The 18,922-nt window shown below is 48.3% G+C and overlaps 2 protein-coding genes and 1 non-coding gene across 5 annotated transcripts in view; all 3 read left to right on the forward strand.

The window, feature by feature from the left end:
* Positions 1-18,922, forward strand: part of LOC708768 (NBPF member 20) — an 853,661-nt gene that overhangs the window by 230,882 nt on the left and 603,857 nt on the right.
* LOC114674649 (U1 spliceosomal RNA) lies at positions 1,350-1,514 on the forward strand. Its single transcript, XR_003725769.2, has one exon. It is a non-coding gene; the product is annotated as a U1 spliceosomal RNA (small nuclear RNA).
* LOC144331671 (uncharacterized) lies at positions 3,264-11,659 on the forward strand. Of its 3 annotated transcripts, none has more exons than XR_013399021.1 (2): positions 3,264-3,853; positions 9,008-9,148. XR_013399021.1 is itself a non-coding variant. In XM_077949630.1 (2 exons), the coding sequence occupies exon 2, from the start codon at positions 7,391-7,393 to the stop codon at positions 9,353-9,355; it is 1,965 nt and encodes a 654-aa protein (XP_077805756.1). In that variant the 5' UTR covers positions 3,860-5,177; positions 6,631-7,390; the 3' UTR covers positions 9,356-11,659. The 3 variants fall into 3 exon arrangements, 2 of the variants coding, with proteins under 2 accessions (XP_077805756.1, XP_077805765.1); XM_077949630.1 differs by lacking the exon at positions 3,264-3,853 and adding an exon at positions 3,860-5,177 and having other exon boundaries at positions 6,631-11,659; XM_077949639.1 differs by lacking the exon at positions 3,264-3,853 and adding an exon at positions 6,631-8,680 and having other exon boundaries at positions 9,008-11,659.

Consider the following 18,922-nt stretch of genomic DNA (forward strand, 5'->3'; position numbering starts at 1 on the left):
TATTGTGTTGGCTTAGCCATGCAGGAAACCCAAAATATGCCACCCCAAAATACACTTCTTTGGTATACTTTGAGATGGCTATTTAGAGGGGCTGCAGAGGTTACTAAGGGGTCTCACCCCAAAAAGGACTCTTTCCTGTTTAGTATTGCAAAGCCAATGTATGAAAGCAAGAGTGAGCGTCAAGCAGCACAGGCTCTATTCAATGGCACTGGAGGATTAGGAGCATAGCATGGAATTGGAGAAGTAGTATAGTTTGCAAATCTTCTCAGCTACTGAGAACCAGGAAGTTACAAATATAGAGCACCTTTAGTGAAGGGAATGAGCAAGGGGAGGAATATTCATGCTTTTCTTAGGAAGGGATGGAGATTTTCTTGAAAGTTCAATATCATTATTCAATAGTTTAAATTCACTGTAGTTTCAACCTATTGGTATGGAAAGTGTTTTGAATTGTACTGATTTTTTCTATCCTCTTTCTGAAATGCCTGCTAATCGTGTTTGGACCTTGAACATACCTTCCTGAACTACCTGAACTTTTCTCTCCTGTTTTTACATTCGTATTTTTGTTTCTGGGAAATATTCTTGACATTATCTTCAACTTAATTTTTGTTCTTGCTTCTACTATTTTAGTTTAATTTCCAAGTATTTTGATATTGAACTTTCAAGAGAACAGACATCGCTGCCAGCCTTGACGTCTAATGCTTTGGGGGCGAGGGGGAAATGTTTTTGTTTTTTTAATACTCAGTCACCTCTTGTCACCCAGGGTGGAGTGCATTTTAACTTTAATGCGTTTTAACGAAGGTATGCACACAGTGCCACATCACAAAGATAACCAGGTTTGAAAGGAATAGGTTTCCTTTGTAATCCTAAACGTTCTAGTCTGCTCATTGAAAGCCATTATTTGAAGAAGGGTGCACGGGCTTCCAGCTGGCCGCCAAAGGGGACCTCCACAGGACACAGATTGAGTACTCGCTTATTTGCGGGAGACGAAGGGCGGGGACAGGAGGGAAAGAAGGGAGAGGTATAAGTCACTTCCTCCCGGCTCCGGCGGAGGGTTGGTCCGCTGAGTTGCGGAGGAACAGACGGGGACCCGGAATGCGCTGTCGGTGACATCACGGAGGGGGCGACTTCTATGTAGATGAGGCAGCGCAGGGGCTGCCGCTTCGCCGCCTGCTGCTTCGCCACGAAGGGGTTCCCGTGCTGTGGGAGCGAGTCTGGGACCACTGGTCGGAACTGAGAATTCCAGCTGTGTGTCAGGGCTAGGAGGGCTCCGGGATGCGCGCGAGGCAAGTGACCGTGTGTGTAAAGGGTGAGGCATGTGAGGCTGTGGCGGGGCGGAGGGTGTCGAGCTCATACTTACCTGGCAGAGGATATACCATGATCACGAAGGTGGTTTTTCCCAGGGCGAGGCTTATCCATTGTACTCCGGATGTGCTGACCTCTGCGATTTCCCCAAATGTGGGAAACTCGACTGCATAATTTGTGGTAGTGGGGGACTGCGTTCGCGCTTTCCCCTGATTTGTGTCGTTTTAAAAATAGACCTAATGTGTTACAAACTAAAGATTTTATCACGTCGTGGTTCTCTAGCTTGTAATCCCAGCGGTCTGCGAGATATGGCACGCGATGTTTATGTTAATTATATGGTGAACTTCTCTTTACTAATCTCTTAGCTTTTTTTGTTGTTGTTGTTCTATAAAAATTGTTTTCCTTTTCCCCCTGGGAGCCAATTGTGGACATTTATTAACAGCAAGCAGCCCGCTGGAGTGCATGTAGGGATCTCGGCTTACTGCAGCCTCTGCCTCCTGCCTTCAAGCTATTCTCCTGCCTCAGCCAGAGACTACTCAGCCTCCGGAGTAACTGGGATTGCAGGCGCAGGCCACCAAAAAATTAGGCCCGGCTAATTTTTTGAATTTTTGGTAGAGACAGGGTTTCGCCGGGCCAGGCGCAGTGGCTCACGCCTGTAATCCAAATACTTTGGGAGGCCGAGGAGGGTGGACCGTGAGTTCAGGATATCGAGACCATCCTGGCTAACACAGTGAGACCCCATCTCTACCAAAAATACAAAATAAATATATGTGTGTGTATATAGATATATATAGATATATATATATAAACCAGGCGTGCCTGTAATCCCAGCTACTCGGGAGACTGAGGCAAGAAAACCGCTTGAACCCGGGAGGCAGAGGTTGCAGTAAGCTGAGATCGCGCCACTGCACTCCAGCCTGAGCGACAGAGCGAGACTCCGTCTCAAAAAAAAAAAAAAAAAAGAGACAGGGTTTCGCCATGTTGGTCAGGCTTATCTTGAACTCCTGACCTCAAGTTATCCTCCCGCCTGGGCCTCCCAAATGTTGGGATTACAGGCCTGAGCCACCGCGCCCGGCCTGTTTACAGGCTTTACAGACACATTTTGTTTACAAACTTTACATGCACAGTTCAATTGCAGTTAGTGTTCATTTCTTTTTTTTTTTCGTTTTTTTGTTTTTGTTTTTGTTTTTCCCAGTGTGGCCCAAGGAAGCCAAAATGTAGACAACCCTGCTTTAGAGAGTTTGATTCATAGTTCCACTGGGTTATACTTATTGCCTATATTTTGCCTATTATTTGATATTTTCCAAATTTGATTTTTTATTTTTTTATTTTTATTTTTATTTTTATTTTTACTTTTTTTGAGACGGAGTCTCGCTCTGCCACCCAGGCTGGAGTGCAGTGGCCGGATCTCAGCTCACTGCAAGCTCCGCCTCCCAGGTTCACGCCATTCTCCTGCCTCAGCCTCCCGAGTAGCTGGGACTACAGGCGCCCGCCACCTCGCCCGGCTAGTTTTTTGTATTTTTTAGTAGAGACGGGGTTTCACCGTGTCAGCCAGGATGGTCTCGATCTCCTGACCTCGTGATCCGCCCGTCTCGGCCTCCCAAAGTGCTGGGATTACAGGCTTGAGCCACTGCGCCCGGCCTCAAATTTGATTTTTTAAAAAGCGTTTTCCTGAAGCGCCCTCAAGCTTTCCTAATAATATGGGAACTTAAACCAGATTGGATGTAACAAAACCCAACTGGAAATCTGTAATTTCTAACCTTTATGTTAGATCAAGAAGCAAAACACCCACCAGTCCAAGGGTCAGGGAAGCTGAAGATCATGCCTGAGCTGTAACAACACCCTTCCCAGTATACAAAAGCCTATAACAGCCACTTGAATTCTATCTTCCAAATGTCTCCTGTGGCCCAGGCTAACCCAGAGCTATCTAAAGAGGCAAATCTGGGAAATGTGCATTCAGCTTAGCAAAACTGACACTGAAACTAGGCCTCATAAAACTTAAAAAATTAACACCAGATGGCCATGGATAGCCCCCCAATGTTCCCGGAACTCAAACAGAAAAACAATTCCAGGAATGTACATCAGGGGGTCCAGCCCCAAACAGTTCTAGGAAAGTATCGCATGAGGTCCAGCCCTAAACCATTCCAGGAAAGAAACCCATAAGCTCAAGCCCCGACCAATCAGAACCAGACACCTTGCTCAGGCCATAGCCAGACCCAATCATCTTGCGCCTTAAGCTTTGTTTGAACTTCGCGCCAAAAGCTGTGTTTGAACTTGTGTTTGCCTATATAAACAGCCTGTAATAAGCGTTCGGGGTCCCAGGGGCCAACTTAGAGCTTGGGACCCTAGTGCGCTAGCAATAAATAACTCTCTGCTGTGAATCTCGTGTCGGTGATCCTTCACGGCGACCCCTGCCCAGGAGGGAATCGAGAGTTCGGTTCCAACATTTGGTGCGTTGGCTGGGAAGTGGGGTCGTCCAAGGACCCCCGACCCATCCGGCGGAGACCTATCTGGCCCGGGCCATGGACTGCTGACTGAACAGACCTACCAGGTACTTTCGTTTTGTTCTATCTGTCTTGCCGGCTAACTCTGAACTCTGGGGAGTACTCCTTCTGAATTAAGTGGGGAAGGGGGACAGATGTGTCCGGCACCTTCCCCCTTTCCCCCGGGGGACGCCCTGGCGGTAGTCTGGGAGAAGGCTGACGACTCAGTCAGCCTCCTTAAATCTGTAGGCAGGTTGCCCCTGCCGTCTGAGTATTTTGTGATCTTGTGGCGCCACTCTCTGGCCGCGCGGCTTCTCCTTACTTGTCTGGTCTTTGTTTTTGTTACTTTCGTTAAGTCCTTGTTATACGTGGACGAAATGGGACAGACGTTGACGACTCCTTTGTCTCTGACCCTGACTCACTTCCCTGACGTCCGGGCTCGAGCCCACAACCTCTCCGTAGAAGTCCGTAAGGGACGATGGCAAAAATTCTGCTCGTCCGAGTGGCCTACCCTCCATGTTGGGTGGCCCCGGGACGGAACATTTGACCTCCCAATTATCTTACAGGTTAAAGCAACAGTGATGGATCCTGGGCCACACGGACACCCAGACCAGGTGGCCTACATAATTACTTGGGAGGATCTGGTCCGAAACCCTCCCTCTTGGGTGAAACCCTTCCTCCATTCCCCTTCCCCACCCCAGTCTACCCTTCTTGCCTTAGAAGCCCCGAAGAATCGGAATCCGGACCCGCATAAGCCAGTCCTCCCAGATGAACCCCAGAGGGATCTCCTCCTTCTTGACCCCCTGCCTCCTCCACCTCAAAACCCCCTTCTGAGACCTCCACCTTACGCTTCACCCTTGCCCCCTGCCTTGTCCCCAGCCCTTTCCTCTACCGCCTCGGCCCCTACCCTTTCTCCAACTTCCCCCTCGGCCCCTCCCTCGACCCCATCTCCTTCTCCAGCCCCGCCCGAACTCACCCCTCGGACGCTGCCACCGACACCTCGTCTCCGCTTGCGGCGGACTGAGGACCCAGATGGCCCTTCCACTTGGCAATCCTCCCTTTTTCCCCTCTGTACCGTCAATCGCACGGTCCAGTACTGGCCCTTCTCTGCCTCTGACCTCTACAACTGGAAAACTCATAACCCTTCCTTTTCCCAAGACCCTCAGGCCCTAACCTCGTTGATAGAATCCATTCTCCTCACCCACCAGCCCACCTGAGATGATTGCCAGCAACTCTTGCAGGTCCTCCTAACCACTGAAGAAAGGCAGCGAGTCCTCCTGGAGGCCCGGAAAAATGTGCCAGGGCCAGGAGGCCTCCCAACCCAACTTCCCAACGAAATAGACGAGGGATTTCCCCTCACCCGCCCGGACTGGGACTATGAAACGGCACCAGGTAGGGAGAGTCTCCGAATCTATCGCCAGGCTCTGTTGGCGGGTCTCAAAGGGGCAGGAAAACGCCCCACAAATTTGGCCAAGGTAAGAACCATAATTCAGGAAAGGGACGAAAGCCCGGCAGCCTTTATGGAGAGGCTTCTGGAAGGGTTCCGAATGTATAGCCCATTCGATCCAGAGGCCCTAGAACATAAGGCTACCGTGGTCATGGCGTTCATAGACCAAGCTGCATCTGATATCAAAGGAAAACTCCAAAGGTTAGATGGGATCCAGACTTATGGATTACAGGAATTGGTTAGGGAGGCAGAAAAAGTATATAATAAGAGAGAAACCCCTGAGGAAAGGGAAGCCAGGTTAGCGAAAGAACAAGAGGAGCGAGAGGATCGAAGGGATCGAAAGAGGGATAAGCATTTAACAAAAATCCTGGCGGCAGTAGTAACAGAGAAAAGACCAGGGAGAGAGGGAAAGAAGCGGAGGCGGCCAAAAGTGAAAAAAGACCAGTGTGCCTACGCAAAGAACGGGGACATTAGATTAAAGATTGCCCCAAGCGTCCTAAAGACCAGAAGAAACCTGTCGCTGTCCTCACCCTAGGTGAAGATAGCGAATAGGGGTGTCAAGGCTCTGGAGCCCCCCCCCGAGCCCCGGCTAACTCTCTCTGTAGGGGGGCACCCTACCACCTTCTTGGTGGATACAGGGGCCCAACATTCAGTTTTGACAAAGGCAGACGGGCCCCTGTCTTCTCGCATATCCTGGGTACAGGGGGCAACAGGGGGAAAATTGCACGAGTGGACTAACCACCAGACAGTTAATCTTGGACAAGGAATGGTAACACATTCCTTCTTGGTGGTACCTGAATGCCCATACCCCCTCCTAGGGCGAGATCTTCTGACCAAGCTCGAAGCCCAAATCCACTTCTCCAAGACAGGGGCCCAGGTATTAGATCGGGACGGTCAGCCCATCCAAATCTTAACTGTGTCTCTGCAAGATGAGTATCGGCTTTTTGACGTTCCGGTCATCACTAGCCTCCCTGATGTTTGGTTGCAAGACTTTCCCCAAGCTTGGGCGGAAACGGGAGGACTTGGGCTGGCCAAGTATCAAGCCCCAATCATAATTGATCTAAAGCCCACGGCGGTGCCCGTGTCTATTAAGCAATATCCCATGAGCCGAGAGGCTCATATAGGAATTCGGCAGCACATTAACAAATTTCTAGAACTCGGAGTGTTGCGACCTTGTCGCTTGCCCTGGAACACTCCTCTTCTGCCAGTAAAAAAGCCTGGTACTCAGGATTACAGGCCTGTCCAAGACTTGAGAGAAATTAACAAAAGGACCATGGATATCCATCCCACGGTCCCCAACCCTTACAATTTGCTCAGCACCTTGAGACCAGACTACAACTGGTATACAGTGTTAGATTTAAAAGATGCTTTCTTCTGTTTACCTCTGGCCCCCCAAAGCCAAGAACTCTTTGCCTTTGAGTGGAAGGACCCTGAGAAAGGAATTTCGGGCCAATTGACCTAGACCCGGCTTCCCCAAGGATTCAAGAACTCTCCCACTCTCTTCGATGAGGCTCTTCATCGAGACCTGACCGACTTCCGGACCCAAAATCCAGAAGTGACCCTACTCCAGTATGTAGATGACCTCCTCCTGGCTGCCCCTACAAAAGAAACCTGTATACAAGGTACCAGGCATCTACTCCAGGCACTGGGTGAAAAAGGATACCGGGCATCCGCCAAGAAGGCACAGCTCTGTCAGACCAAGGTAACATACCTGGGGTATATCCTGAGTGAAGGGAAAAGGTGGCTCACCCCTGGGCGCATAGAGACAGTGGTTCGCATTCCACCACCACGAACGCCCAGAGAGGTACGTGAATTCCTGGGGACTGCTGGGTTCTGTCGCTTGTGGATACCTGGTTATGCTGAACTGGCCGCCCCCCTTTATGCACTCACCAAGGAAAGTACCCCTTTCACCTGGCAGACAGAGCATCAATTGGCTTTTGAGGCACTAAAAAAGGCACTCTTGTCTGCCCCAGCCCTTGGGTTACCGGACATCTCAAAGCCCTTTACCCTCTTCCTGGACGAGAGGCAAGGGATTGCCAAAGGAGTCCTGACCCAAAAATTGGGACCTTGGAAAAGACCGGTAGCATACCTGTCTAAAAAGCTGGACCCTGTGGCGGCCGGCTGGCCCCCGTGTCTTCGTATCGTGGCAGCCACCGCTATGCTGGTCAAGGACTCTGCTAAATTGACCCTTGGGCAGCCACTAACTGTTATTACCCCACATGCTCTAGAGGCCATAGTGCGGCAGCCCCCGGACCGGTGGATAACCAACGCACGCCTAACCCACTATCAGGCCCTCCTACTGGACACGGATCGCGTCCAGTTTGGCCCTCCGGTCACCTTAAACCCTGCTATGCTGCTGCCAGTACCAGAAGACCAACCAAGCCCACACGACTGTTGGCAGATATTGGTGGAGACCCATGGAACGCGGGAAGACCTTAAAGACCAAGAACTCCCAGACGCGGATCACACCTGGTACACAGACGGCAGCAGTTACCTTGACTCAGGTACCCGGAAGGCGGGAGCGGCAGTAGTAGATGGCCACAACACCATTTGGGCACAATCACTACCTCCTGGCACGTCTACACAGAAGGCTGAGTTAATAGCACTAACCAAGGCCCTAGAGCTGTCCAAGGGAAAGAAAGCTAACATTTATATTGATAGCCGATATGCCTTTGCAACGGCTCATACTCATAAAAATATTTATAAAAAAAGAGGTCTCCTAACTTCAGAAGGAAAAGAAATCAAGAACAAAGCTGAAATAATTGCCTTATTAAAAGCCCTTTTTCTTCCTCAAGAAGTAGCCATAATTCACTGCCCCGGACACCAGAAAGGACAGGATCCAGTAGCAGTAGGAAACAGACAGGCTGACCAAATGGCAAGGCAGGCCGCCATGGCGGAAGTACTGACCCTAGCCACAGAACCTGACGAAACCAGCCACATAACCATTGAACATACCTATACCTCAGAAGACCAGGAAGAAGCAAGAGCCATAGGGGCTATAAAAAACAAAGACACTAAAAACTGGAAAAAAGGAGGAAAGATAGTCCTTCCCCAAAAAGAGGCCCTGGCAATGATCCAGCAGATGCATGCCTGGACACACTTGAGTAATCGAAAGCTGAAATTGTTGATTGAAAAAACTGACTTTCTAATCCCAAGGGCAAGTACTCTCGTAGAACAAGTAACATCTGCCTGTAAGGTCTGCCAGCAGGTAAACGCTGGGGCTACCCGAGTACCAGCAGGGAAACGAGCTCGTGGTAACCGCCCAGAGGCCTATTGGGAAATAGACTTCACTGAAGTAAAACCTCACTATGCTGGATATAAGTACTTACTGGTGTTTGTAGATACCTTTTCAGGATGGGTAGAAGCCTACCCCACCCGGCAAGAAACGGCACACATAGTAGCCAAGAAAATTCTGGAAGAAATCTTTCCTAGATTCGGACTCCCCAAGGTAATTGGGTCAGATAACGGGCCGGCCTTCGTTTCTCAGGTAAGTCAGGGGCTAGCCAGGATATTGGGGATTAATTGGAAATTGCATTGTGCCTATAGACCCCAGAGCTCAGGACAGGTAGAAAGGATGAATAGAACAATAAAAGAGACCCTTACTAAATTGACCTTAGAGACTGGTTTAAAAGATTGGAGACGCCTCCTATCCCTAGCTTTGTTAAGAGCCCAAAATACGCCTAACCGCTTTGGGCTCACTCCATATGAAATCCTCTACGGAGGACCTCCCCCTTTGTCAACCTTACTTGACTCCTTCTCCCCCTCCGATCCTAAGACTGATCTACAGGCCCGGCTAAAAGGACTCCAAGCAGTACAGGCCCAAATCTGGGCCCCCTTGGCAGAACTGTACCGACCAGGACATCCACAGACCAGCCACCCCTTCCAGGTGGGGGACTCCGTCTACGTTAGGCGGCACCGCTCTCAAGGACTAGAGCCTCGGTGGAAAGGACCGTACATTGTTCTCCTGACCACACCCACAGCCATAAAGGTTGACGGAATCTCCACTTGGATCCACGCATCCCACGCCAAGGCTGCTCCAGAGACGCCCGGACCAACACCACCTGAGACATGGAAACTCCGACGCTCCAAGGACCCGCTCAAGATAAGACTCTCTCGTATCTAACCCCTTGCTTATTGCTTGCCCTCCTTCCCTGCACCGCTGGCAGTAATAACCCACGCGGACATATGAAACCGCCCGGATATATATTCATTGATAATAACCCCCACCGGCCATATAACCTGACCTGGCAGGTAATTAATTTTAATAATCATGAGGTCCTAGGTGAAACCTCAAAAATTGCTCCTATAGGGACTTGGTTCCCTGACCTCTATTTCAACCTAGATAAAGTAGCAGGGGTAAATGAAATGGAGGGGGGAGAATGGAGAAAACAGGCTAGAAGAGTGTCCATCAGCCGGAACGGGTTCTATGCCTGTCCCGGATTTAGGACAGGGGATATGGAAAAAACTTGTGGAGATATAACTCAGCTGTATTGCTATAGTTGGTCCTGTGTAACTAATAATGATGGGGAATGGAAATGGGCCACGAAACCCTGGTACATAACCATGTCCTTTGTCCAGCCCTGCACCAGAACCCGATATTCAAAAAATTGCAATCTGGTCCGCATCAAGTTTGAGGATGCGGCAAAATCTGATAATAGTTGGATAACAGGGTTAATATGGGGCCTTTATCTATACCAGAAGCCACTGTATGGGATCCCTATTCAAATTAGATTACTAGTTGACCCGGACATAGCCCCTGTTGCAGTAGGGCTGAACCAGGTCTTATCAGAAGAAAAGAAGCCCCCGGTTCCCATACTGGAGAAGCCCCAACCAAAAGCTCCTCAAAGCACTTCCCCGCCCTTGATCTCCGCCTCCTCTGAATACACATCTTCAGCCCAAAACGTCACCCACTAGCCCCTTGACCCGGGAATAGGAGACAGGCTCCTAAATCTCATAAAGGGCTCCTATCTTGCTTTAAACCAGACAAGGCCAGAATTCACCTCCTCTTGCTGGCTATGTCTAGCAACAGGCCCTCCTTATTACGAAGGCATCGCCTCCACTAATAAATTCATTGATTCCACCAATCCTACTGGATGTGCGTGGGAACAACACAATAAACTGACCCTGGCTGAAGTTTCTGGGGTGGGAACCTGTATAGGCCAAGTGCCCCCTAGTCACCGGCATCTTTGTAATATAACCCTGGCAGTACCCAGCTCCAATCGCTATTTGGTCCCCTCTGAGACGGACTGGTGGGCTTGCGACACTGGGCTCATCCCCTGTATATCCACAACTGTTTTTAGCAGCAGCACCCACTATTGCGTGTTGGTACAAGTTGTTCCCCGAGTCTACTATCACTCTGGAGACTCCTTGGACCTCCGGTATGAGCAGAAAACTCATATTAGACCTAAAAGAGAACCTATCTCCCTCACCCTCGCCGTCATGCTAGGAATTGGGGTAGCGGCTGGAGTTGGGACCGGGACGGCAGCCCTAGTACATGGTAACTACCATCTGCACCAACTTAGAATAGCCATAGATGAGGACCTTAGAGCCATAAAACACTCTATCACAAAACTTGAAGAGTCTTTGACTTCTCTGTCTGAAGTTGTGTTACAAAACCGACGAGGACTAGAGATTGTCTTTCTAAAAGAAGGCGGGCTCTGTGCAGCCCTCAAAGAGCAATGTTGTTTTTATGCAGATCATTCAGGAGTAGTTAAAGATTCTATGGCAAAACTGAGAGAAAGATTAGACAAAAAAAAAAAGGAGAGAAAATCTCAACAAAGTTGGTTTGAAAATTGGTACAACCAATCCCCTTGGCTTAGCACCCTAATCTCCACCATCTTAGGACCCCTCATCCTGCTCACACTCATCTTGACTTTCGGGCCGTGCATACTCAACTGCTTACTCACCCTTATTAAAAATAGATTAAATATAGTACATGCTATGGTTCTGACCCAACAATACCAGACCCTCAGGACTGAAGAAGAGGCTCAAGATTGAGCCTCTGACACAAAAAGAGGAGGGAATGAAACTAGGCCTCATAAAACTTAAAAAATTAACACCAGATGGCCATGGATAGCCCCCCAATGTTCCCGGAACTCAAACAGAAAAACAATTCCAGGAATGTATATCAGGGGGTCCAGCCCTAAACAGTTCTAGGAAAGTATGGCATGAGGTCCAGCCCTAAACCATTCCAGGAAAGAAACCCATAAGCTCAAGCCCCGACCAATCAGAACCAGACACCTTGCTCAGGCCATAGCCAGACCCAATCATCTTGCGCCTTAAGCTTTGTTTGAACTTCGCGCCAAAAGCTGTGTTTGAACTTGTGTTTGCCTATATAAACAGCCTGTAATAAGCGTTCGGGGTCCCAGGGGCCAACTTAGAGCTTGGGACCCTAGTGCGCTAGCAATAAATAACTCTCTGCTGTGAATCTCGTGTCGGTGATCCTTCACGGCGACCCCTGCCCAGGAGGGAATTGAGAGTTCGGTTCCAACAACACATTACAAATCCACCACAGTTCACTTCTCAACATGGCATCAATGTACACCTTCCTCCTCCTCTTCTTTTCCTCCTCTTCCTCCTTTCTCTTCTTCCTCCTCCTTTTTCCTCCTTGTAAAACCATACTTAAGGTTCAAATAAAGACAATAGGAAAATCATACTTTTTCTCATTCAGTGAAAATATGCCAACCCTTTCCCCAACAGGATAAAGTCCTTTATTTGTCTTTGAATGATGTTCACTCCTTTTTTAGCTAGATCACATTCCATATTTGCTATCCTGTAACCTAAATATGGAGATTTCTAAAGGTTAATTATTAATGAATATGCTAGCTAGGGTGATGGAAGAGGAGAATTCTTAAGAAAAGTATTGGTTAATATGTACCCAAATGTATTCATCTCAAAATAATGAAGAAATACTCATAACTATTACAAGTCCTCATTTCTGCAACTGTCGCTGGCCCTAGCTGGTATTTGTAACTATCTTCACATCTTGCCCTCACAGCCATTTCCTTTGGGCCTGGGCCGGTGGACGTGAGCGTGGGAAGGATAATAACCCCCAGTGCCCCGCACCGCACCATCCTCTGGTCTCCAGAGGTGGGATCCACAGAGCAGGGACCTTTGCTGAATTCTAAACCAGCTCTGGGAATACAAGAACAGCTGCCTTTGAGAAACAGTTCAGGTCTCCATATTCCAGACTTCCTAGTAGGACTAAACGCTTAATGTTCACACGGGAATTCATGGTTCTCCTAAAATCCTGCGGTGGGATGCCTTCCTTCACCGAGCATTTACTGGGCGCCTACTAGGTGCTAGGCTGGCTCTGGGCTGTGGGCTGCAGCCTGTGCAAACTCCAGGTCCCTGTGCGGTGGATTCCACCTCTGAAGGCCCGAGGGCTGCGCGGTGAGGACACCACGGGTTCTGGTCCTTCCCACCGCGCGTCCACTGGCCCAGGCCGGGAGGAAATGACTGTGAGCGCAAGGTGTGAAGCGGGGCTAAGAATGGGAAAGGGAGTAAGTGACTTCCGCCGGAGAGGCTGCAGTTGTTGCCTGTGGAGGGGCCGGCGACTTTTGAGACGGTGAAGAGCAGGCGGGGGAAGCAGTGAGGAGCAGACGGTGAGGAGCAGGCGGCCGTTTGGCCGTTGGAGTCCCCCAGCTGACTCTGGCCGGGTAGAATGTCCAAACGTGCCCAAAGACTCGACTCTTGGCTTCATTGTCTCCCGCGTTCTGGGTTTCTGGAGTGCGCGGGATTGGACAGGCCACAAACATATGAGATTATCTGCAGCCAGAGATTAAAAAGCCGTTTCTGGTATCAGCAAATGAGTTTAAGACACAACCCATTAGAGTTTCTGTGGCGCAATCGGTTAGCGTGTTCCGCTGTTAATCATAAAGGTTGATGGTTCAAGCCCACCCAGGGACGGTGCCCTTTATTTTTATTTTTGTTTTTTGTTTTTTTTTTTTTTGAGACGGAGTCTCGCTCTGTCGCCCAGCCCAGGCTGGAGTGCAGTGGCGCGATCTCGGCTCACTGCAAGCTCCGCCTCCCGGGTTCACGCCATTCTCCTGCCTCAGCCTCCCCAGTAGCTGGGACTACAGGCGCCCACAACCGCGCCCGGCTAATTTTTTGTATTTTTAGTAGAGACGCGGTTTCACCGTGGTTTCGATCTCCTGACCTTGTGATCCGCCCGCCTGGGCCTCCCAAAGTGCTGGGATTACAGGCGTGAGCCACCGCGCCCGGCCGGTGCCCTTTATTTAAGCAAGATTCACGCTTTCTGTTTAAAGACTCTAATCCTGGGAATCCTCCGGACCTCTACTAGCTTTAAATCAGATGCCAAAATATGCTGAGCGAAGGCTCAAGTTCCATGGAAGGTCCTAAAACAGGAATATTTCAGCAAAAGTAATTTTTCAATAGAGCCTGAGCCTGGGGCTTCAGAGCTTACCCCATATCCACTGCACCTATTTCATCACTTCCTGAAGCTAGGTTTTTACAATTGCACATTTCTGGAAATCTGAAACTCCCATAATTGAAAACTTTCAAGAAAACCCCAGTCTTCGGCCGGGCACGGTGGCTCAAGCCTGTAATCCCAGCACTTTGGGAGGCCGAGACCGGCGGATCACGAGGTCAGGAGATCGAGACCATCCTGGCTAACACGGTGAAACCCCATCTCTACTAAAAAATACAAAAAACTAGCCAGGCGAAGTGGCCGGCGCCTGTAATCCCAGCTACTCGGGAGGCTGAGGCAGGAGAATGGCTAAACCCGGGAGGCGGAGCTTGCAGTGAGCTGAGATCCGGCCACTGCACTCCAGCCTGGGTGACAGAGCGAGACTCCGTCTCAAAAAAAAAAAAAAAAAAAAAAAGAAAACCCCAGTCTTCACTTGTGGTGAAGCCTCAATTTCTGGGTTGAAATCTTGGTTCGTTCACAACGTGACTTTCAAAACATTACTGAATTTTCCGCACCTCAATTTCTTTGTCTATAAAAAACAGCAAAAAAAAAAAGTGCTTCCCTTGGCGGGGCGTGGTGGCTCACGCCTGTAATCGCAGCACTTTGGCAGGATGAGGTGGGCAGATCACCTGAGGTTTGAGACCAGCCTGACCAACATGGTGAAACCCTATCTTCACTGAAACTACAACGATGAGCCCGGTGTGATGGCGGGCGCCTGTAATCCCAGCTACTTGGGAGGCTGAGGCAGGAGAATCACTTGAACCCAGGAGGCAGAGGTTGCAGTGAGCCAAGACTGTGCCACTGCACTCCAGCCTGTTGGCAGAGCAGACTCCATCTCAAAATAATAATAATAATAATAATAATAATAATAATAATAACTAATGCTTCCCTCATGGATTAATCTAACATTTGTGAATCCAAAAGTATGTGAGACAGGTCTCAATAAATTTAGAAAGTTTACTTTGCAAGGTAGAGGCACCAGTGACAGCTTCAGGAGGTCCTGGTAACATATGCCTTAGGTGGTCGGGTACAGCTTGCTTTTATTCATTTTAGGGAGACAGAATACATCGATTGATACATGTAAGATTTACACTGCTTCAATCTGGAAGGGCAGGACAACTCAGAGGGTGGGGGGCTTCCAGGTCATAGGCAGATTTAAAATTTTTCTGATTAGCCATTGGTTGAAAGGGTTATTATTCCAGAAGGGAATTTCTGGGTTAGATAGGGAGGTTGTGGAGACCAAGGTTTTATCATGCAGATGAAGCCTCCAGGTAGCAGGCTTCAGACAAAACAGATTGTAAATGTTTCTTATCAGACTTAAGGTCTGTGTTGATGTTAATGCTGGTTGGCTTTTCCTGAGTTCCAAAAGGAAGGAGGGTATACAGAGGCATGTCCAACCTCTCCTTCCCATTGTGGCCTGAACTAGTTTTTCAGGTTAACCTTAGAATGCCCTTGACCTAGAGGAGGGGTCCATTCAGATGGTTGGGGGGCCCTAGAATTTTACTTTTGGTTTACACATTTGATGAGAAATACACATAAAGCATTTAAGCATCTAATAAATGTTCATTAAATGTGTAGTTGCTGTAATTACTTTCAGTGGCATCATCATCACCACTTTCATATTTTACCTCAGCCTTTTAAACAACTGCTTATCTTTTTATAGGATGGATGAATCAGTATATATTTAAATGGTCCTTGGCTAATGGACACAAAATTGTGTCTAATGCTTATTCTTATAAAAAATTATTCAGAGAACATCCTTATACAAATATATTTCATCATTTGGGTAAGGATTTCTTAAAACACACTTCTAGAAATGGACTTGCCTGGTCAGAGTATTTGTGCCTTTCCAATTTTTCTAACTGATGGTTAATTGACCTCTAATGAAGTTAGGTGTGGGGAAAAGAAAGAGATCAGCCTGTTACTGTGTCTATATAGAAAGAAGTAGACATAAGAGACTCCATTTTGTTCTGTATTTGAGATGCTGTTAATCTGTGACCCTACCCTTGCAAGAGACATATGCTGTGGTAACTCAAGGCTTAATGGATTTTGGGCGTGCAGGGTGTGTCTTTGTTCCTAGAAAACCTAGGTATTGTCCAAGGTTTATCCCCATGTGATAGGATGAAACAATGTTGCTAAAAGGTTTATCTCAAGGCACAGGATTTTCCTTTAAACTTATTCATGTCACAGAGATCCTTGTTCTTATGTCTTACTGCTAATTTCCTCCCTAAAAACGATCCTATTGTCCTGCCACTCCCTTATCTTTAAGATGATATAGATAATTATCTATAAATACTAAGGGAACTCAGAGGCCGGTGCCGGCGTGGGTCCTCTGTAAGCTGAGTGCCGGTCCCCTGGGCCCCCGCTTTTCTTTCTCTATACTTTGTCTCTGTGTCTTATTTCTTTTCTCAAGTCTCTCGTTCCACCTAACAAGAAACACCCACAGGTGTGGAGGGGCAGGCCACCCCTTCAGTTAGGCCTAGTCATATTCCCACACCCTAAGAGAATGCTCCTTCCTTGGCCACACTATCTGACATTTAATAGCAGCACAAACTCTTCACTTTTGTTTGGGGAATGTTATTGCTTGCTGGTCTCACACATAGCCCTGAATCTTACAGGTAAGGAACTGGTGCTACGCTGTTCTCCTTTGTTCTCCTGACCCCTGGGAATTCTGGGAAAGTCGTTCACAAGAGACTTGAGTTTCGATTCACCTGACTGTAAAAGTGCTGACAATGAGTGTTTCCACTGTTCCTGTGACAGAGAGCCTGGACTTCAGCTGCTGAAGAAGAACTCGGACCTAACCCTCCAGAGCGGGACCTTTACTTTGGCACATATTTGGCCCTTAGCTAAACAAAAATTGAAAAGGGGAGATTTAAAATTTTCATCTAATTGAGACTTTATATAATAGATCTTTTTCTTATTTTATTGTGGCAACAAGAGGAGAGATTGCATTCTTGAGTTTTTATTGTTGGAATGTAATAATCCTGGCTATTCCACTGCTCTTGTGGAGTTGTTTGGTCTATGCTGGTACATGGTACTTGCTATGAAACACTGTCTGGTGAACTGGATAGGCAAGTAGCTAAAGAAAACGTCATAAGAAACAGAAATAGGAGTTGAGTCCAGTCTCTCTCCTGCACTGCAAGATTCTGTTGCAGTGGTCCCTACACCTATTGCCATAGCACCCCCAAATTTTCTTTAAAGCTAAGCAAATAGAAATAGAGGATGGATTCTCAAGTAGATATACCAAGTAAGGGAGGAGACCACCCCTCACCATCTTATGCCCAATTTCTGCCTCCAAAGAAAGAAGAAGTAAAAACTGAAAGGCGGAAATGAAATCCACAGGCAGACAGCCAGGTGCTGCACCCTGGGCCCAGTAGTTGAAGATTAACCCCTGACGTATCTATAGATTACAGACATTGTATAGAAATGCACTGTGAAGCCGGGCGCGGTGGCTCAAGCCTGTAATCCCAGCACTTTGGGAGGCCGAGACGGGCGGATCACGAGGTCAGGAGATCGAGACCATCCTGGCTAACACAGTGAAACCCCGTCTCTACTAAAAAATACAAAAAACTAGCCGGGCGAGGTGGTGGGCGCCTGTAGTCCCAGCTACTCGGGAGGCTGAGGCAGGAGAATGGCGTAAACCCGGGAGGCGGAGCTTGCAGTGAGCTGAGATCCGGCCACTGCACTCCAGCCTGGGCGACAGAGTAAGACTCCGTCTCAAAAAAAAAAAAAAAAGAAATGCACTGTGAAAATCCCTATCCTGTTTTGTTCCGATCTAATTACTGGTGCATGCAGCCCCCAGTCATGTACCCGCTGCTTGCTCAGTCAATCATGACCGTCTCACACGCACCCCCTTAGAGTTGTGAGCCCTTAAGAGGGACAGGAATTACTTACTCTGGGAACTCGGCTCTTGAGACAGGAGTCTGGTCGATGCCCCCCGCCAAATAAACCCCTTCTTTCTTTAACTCGGTGTCTCAGGAGTTTTGTCTGGGCTGGTCCTGCTACACTGAAGTCAAGTCTTATTTTGATTCTTTCAGAGGTTTGGATGTCTTAGTTATCTCAGGCTGCTGTAACAAAATACCATCTACTGGGTGACTTAAACATTTATTTTTCACTGTTCTGGAGGCTGAGATGTCCAAGATCAAGGTGCCAGCAAATTTGGTTGTTGGTGAGAGTCCTCTTCCTAGCTTCTAGATAGTGATTTTTTTTTTGTACAGTATCTACCCTGGCAATAGTCATCTTATTTTTCCATTTAGTAAATTTTCCATGTATTTATTACTTAATACTAGCCAATTTCTCCCCAGTTCTGTAAATCTCCCCTCAACACATAGAAACACACAATCATTTTGTTTGGTTTGCTTGCTTGTATGTTTGTTTAAGAAATTTTTCCTGGTCAGGCGAGGTGGCTCATGCCTGTAATCCCAGCACTTTGGGAGGCCCAGGCAGGTGGCTCACCTGAAGTCAAGAGTTCGAGACCAACCTGGCCAGCGTGGTGAAACCCTGTCTTTACTAAAAATACAAAAATTAGCCGGGCGCGGTGGCTCACGCCTGTAATCCCAGCACTTGGGGAGGCCGAGATGGGCGGATCACAAGGTCAGGAGATCGAGACCACGGTGAAACCCCGTCTCTACTAAAAATACAAAAAATTAGCCGGGCGCGGTGGCGGGCGCCTGTAGTCCCAGCTACTCAGGAGGCTGAGGCAGGAGAATGGCGTAAACCCAGGAGGCGGAGCTTGCAGTGAGCCGAGATCGGGCCACTGCACTCCAGCCTGGGCGACAGAGCGAGACTCCGTCTCAAAAAACAAAACAAAACAAAACAAAACAAAAAAAACCAAAAATACAAAAATTAGTTGGGCATGGTGGCGGGCACCTGTACTCCCAGTTCCTAGGGAAACTGAGGCTGGCAGGCATCTGTAATCCCAGCTACTCGGGAAGCTGAGGCGGGAGAATCGCTTGAACCCGGGAGGCGGAGGTTGCAGTGGGCGGAGATCACGCCATTGCACTCCAGCCTGGGCAAAAGAAAGAAAGGAGAGAAAGAAAGAAGAAAAGAAAAGGAAAGGAAAGAAGGAAAGAAAGAAAGAGAAATAAATTTTTCCTGGCACATTTCCACCTGCTCCATTCTGGATGACTTGCTCTTCAGGCTTATCTCACAGCTGTTATCATAATATCTCTCTTTACAGCAGCATCTTGGGATTTCCATTACCTCTCTCTTTTGTTAGATCCCCTGCTTCATGGATCTCAAGGCGGTTCGTTCCTCACTCTC

The sequence above is a fragment of the Macaca mulatta genome, chromosome 1 (genome assembly GCF_049350105.2).
Source record: "Macaca mulatta isolate MMU2019108-1 chromosome 1, T2T-MMU8v2.0, whole genome shotgun sequence".
NCBI lineage: Eukaryota > Metazoa > Chordata > Mammalia > Primates > Cercopithecidae > Macaca > Macaca mulatta.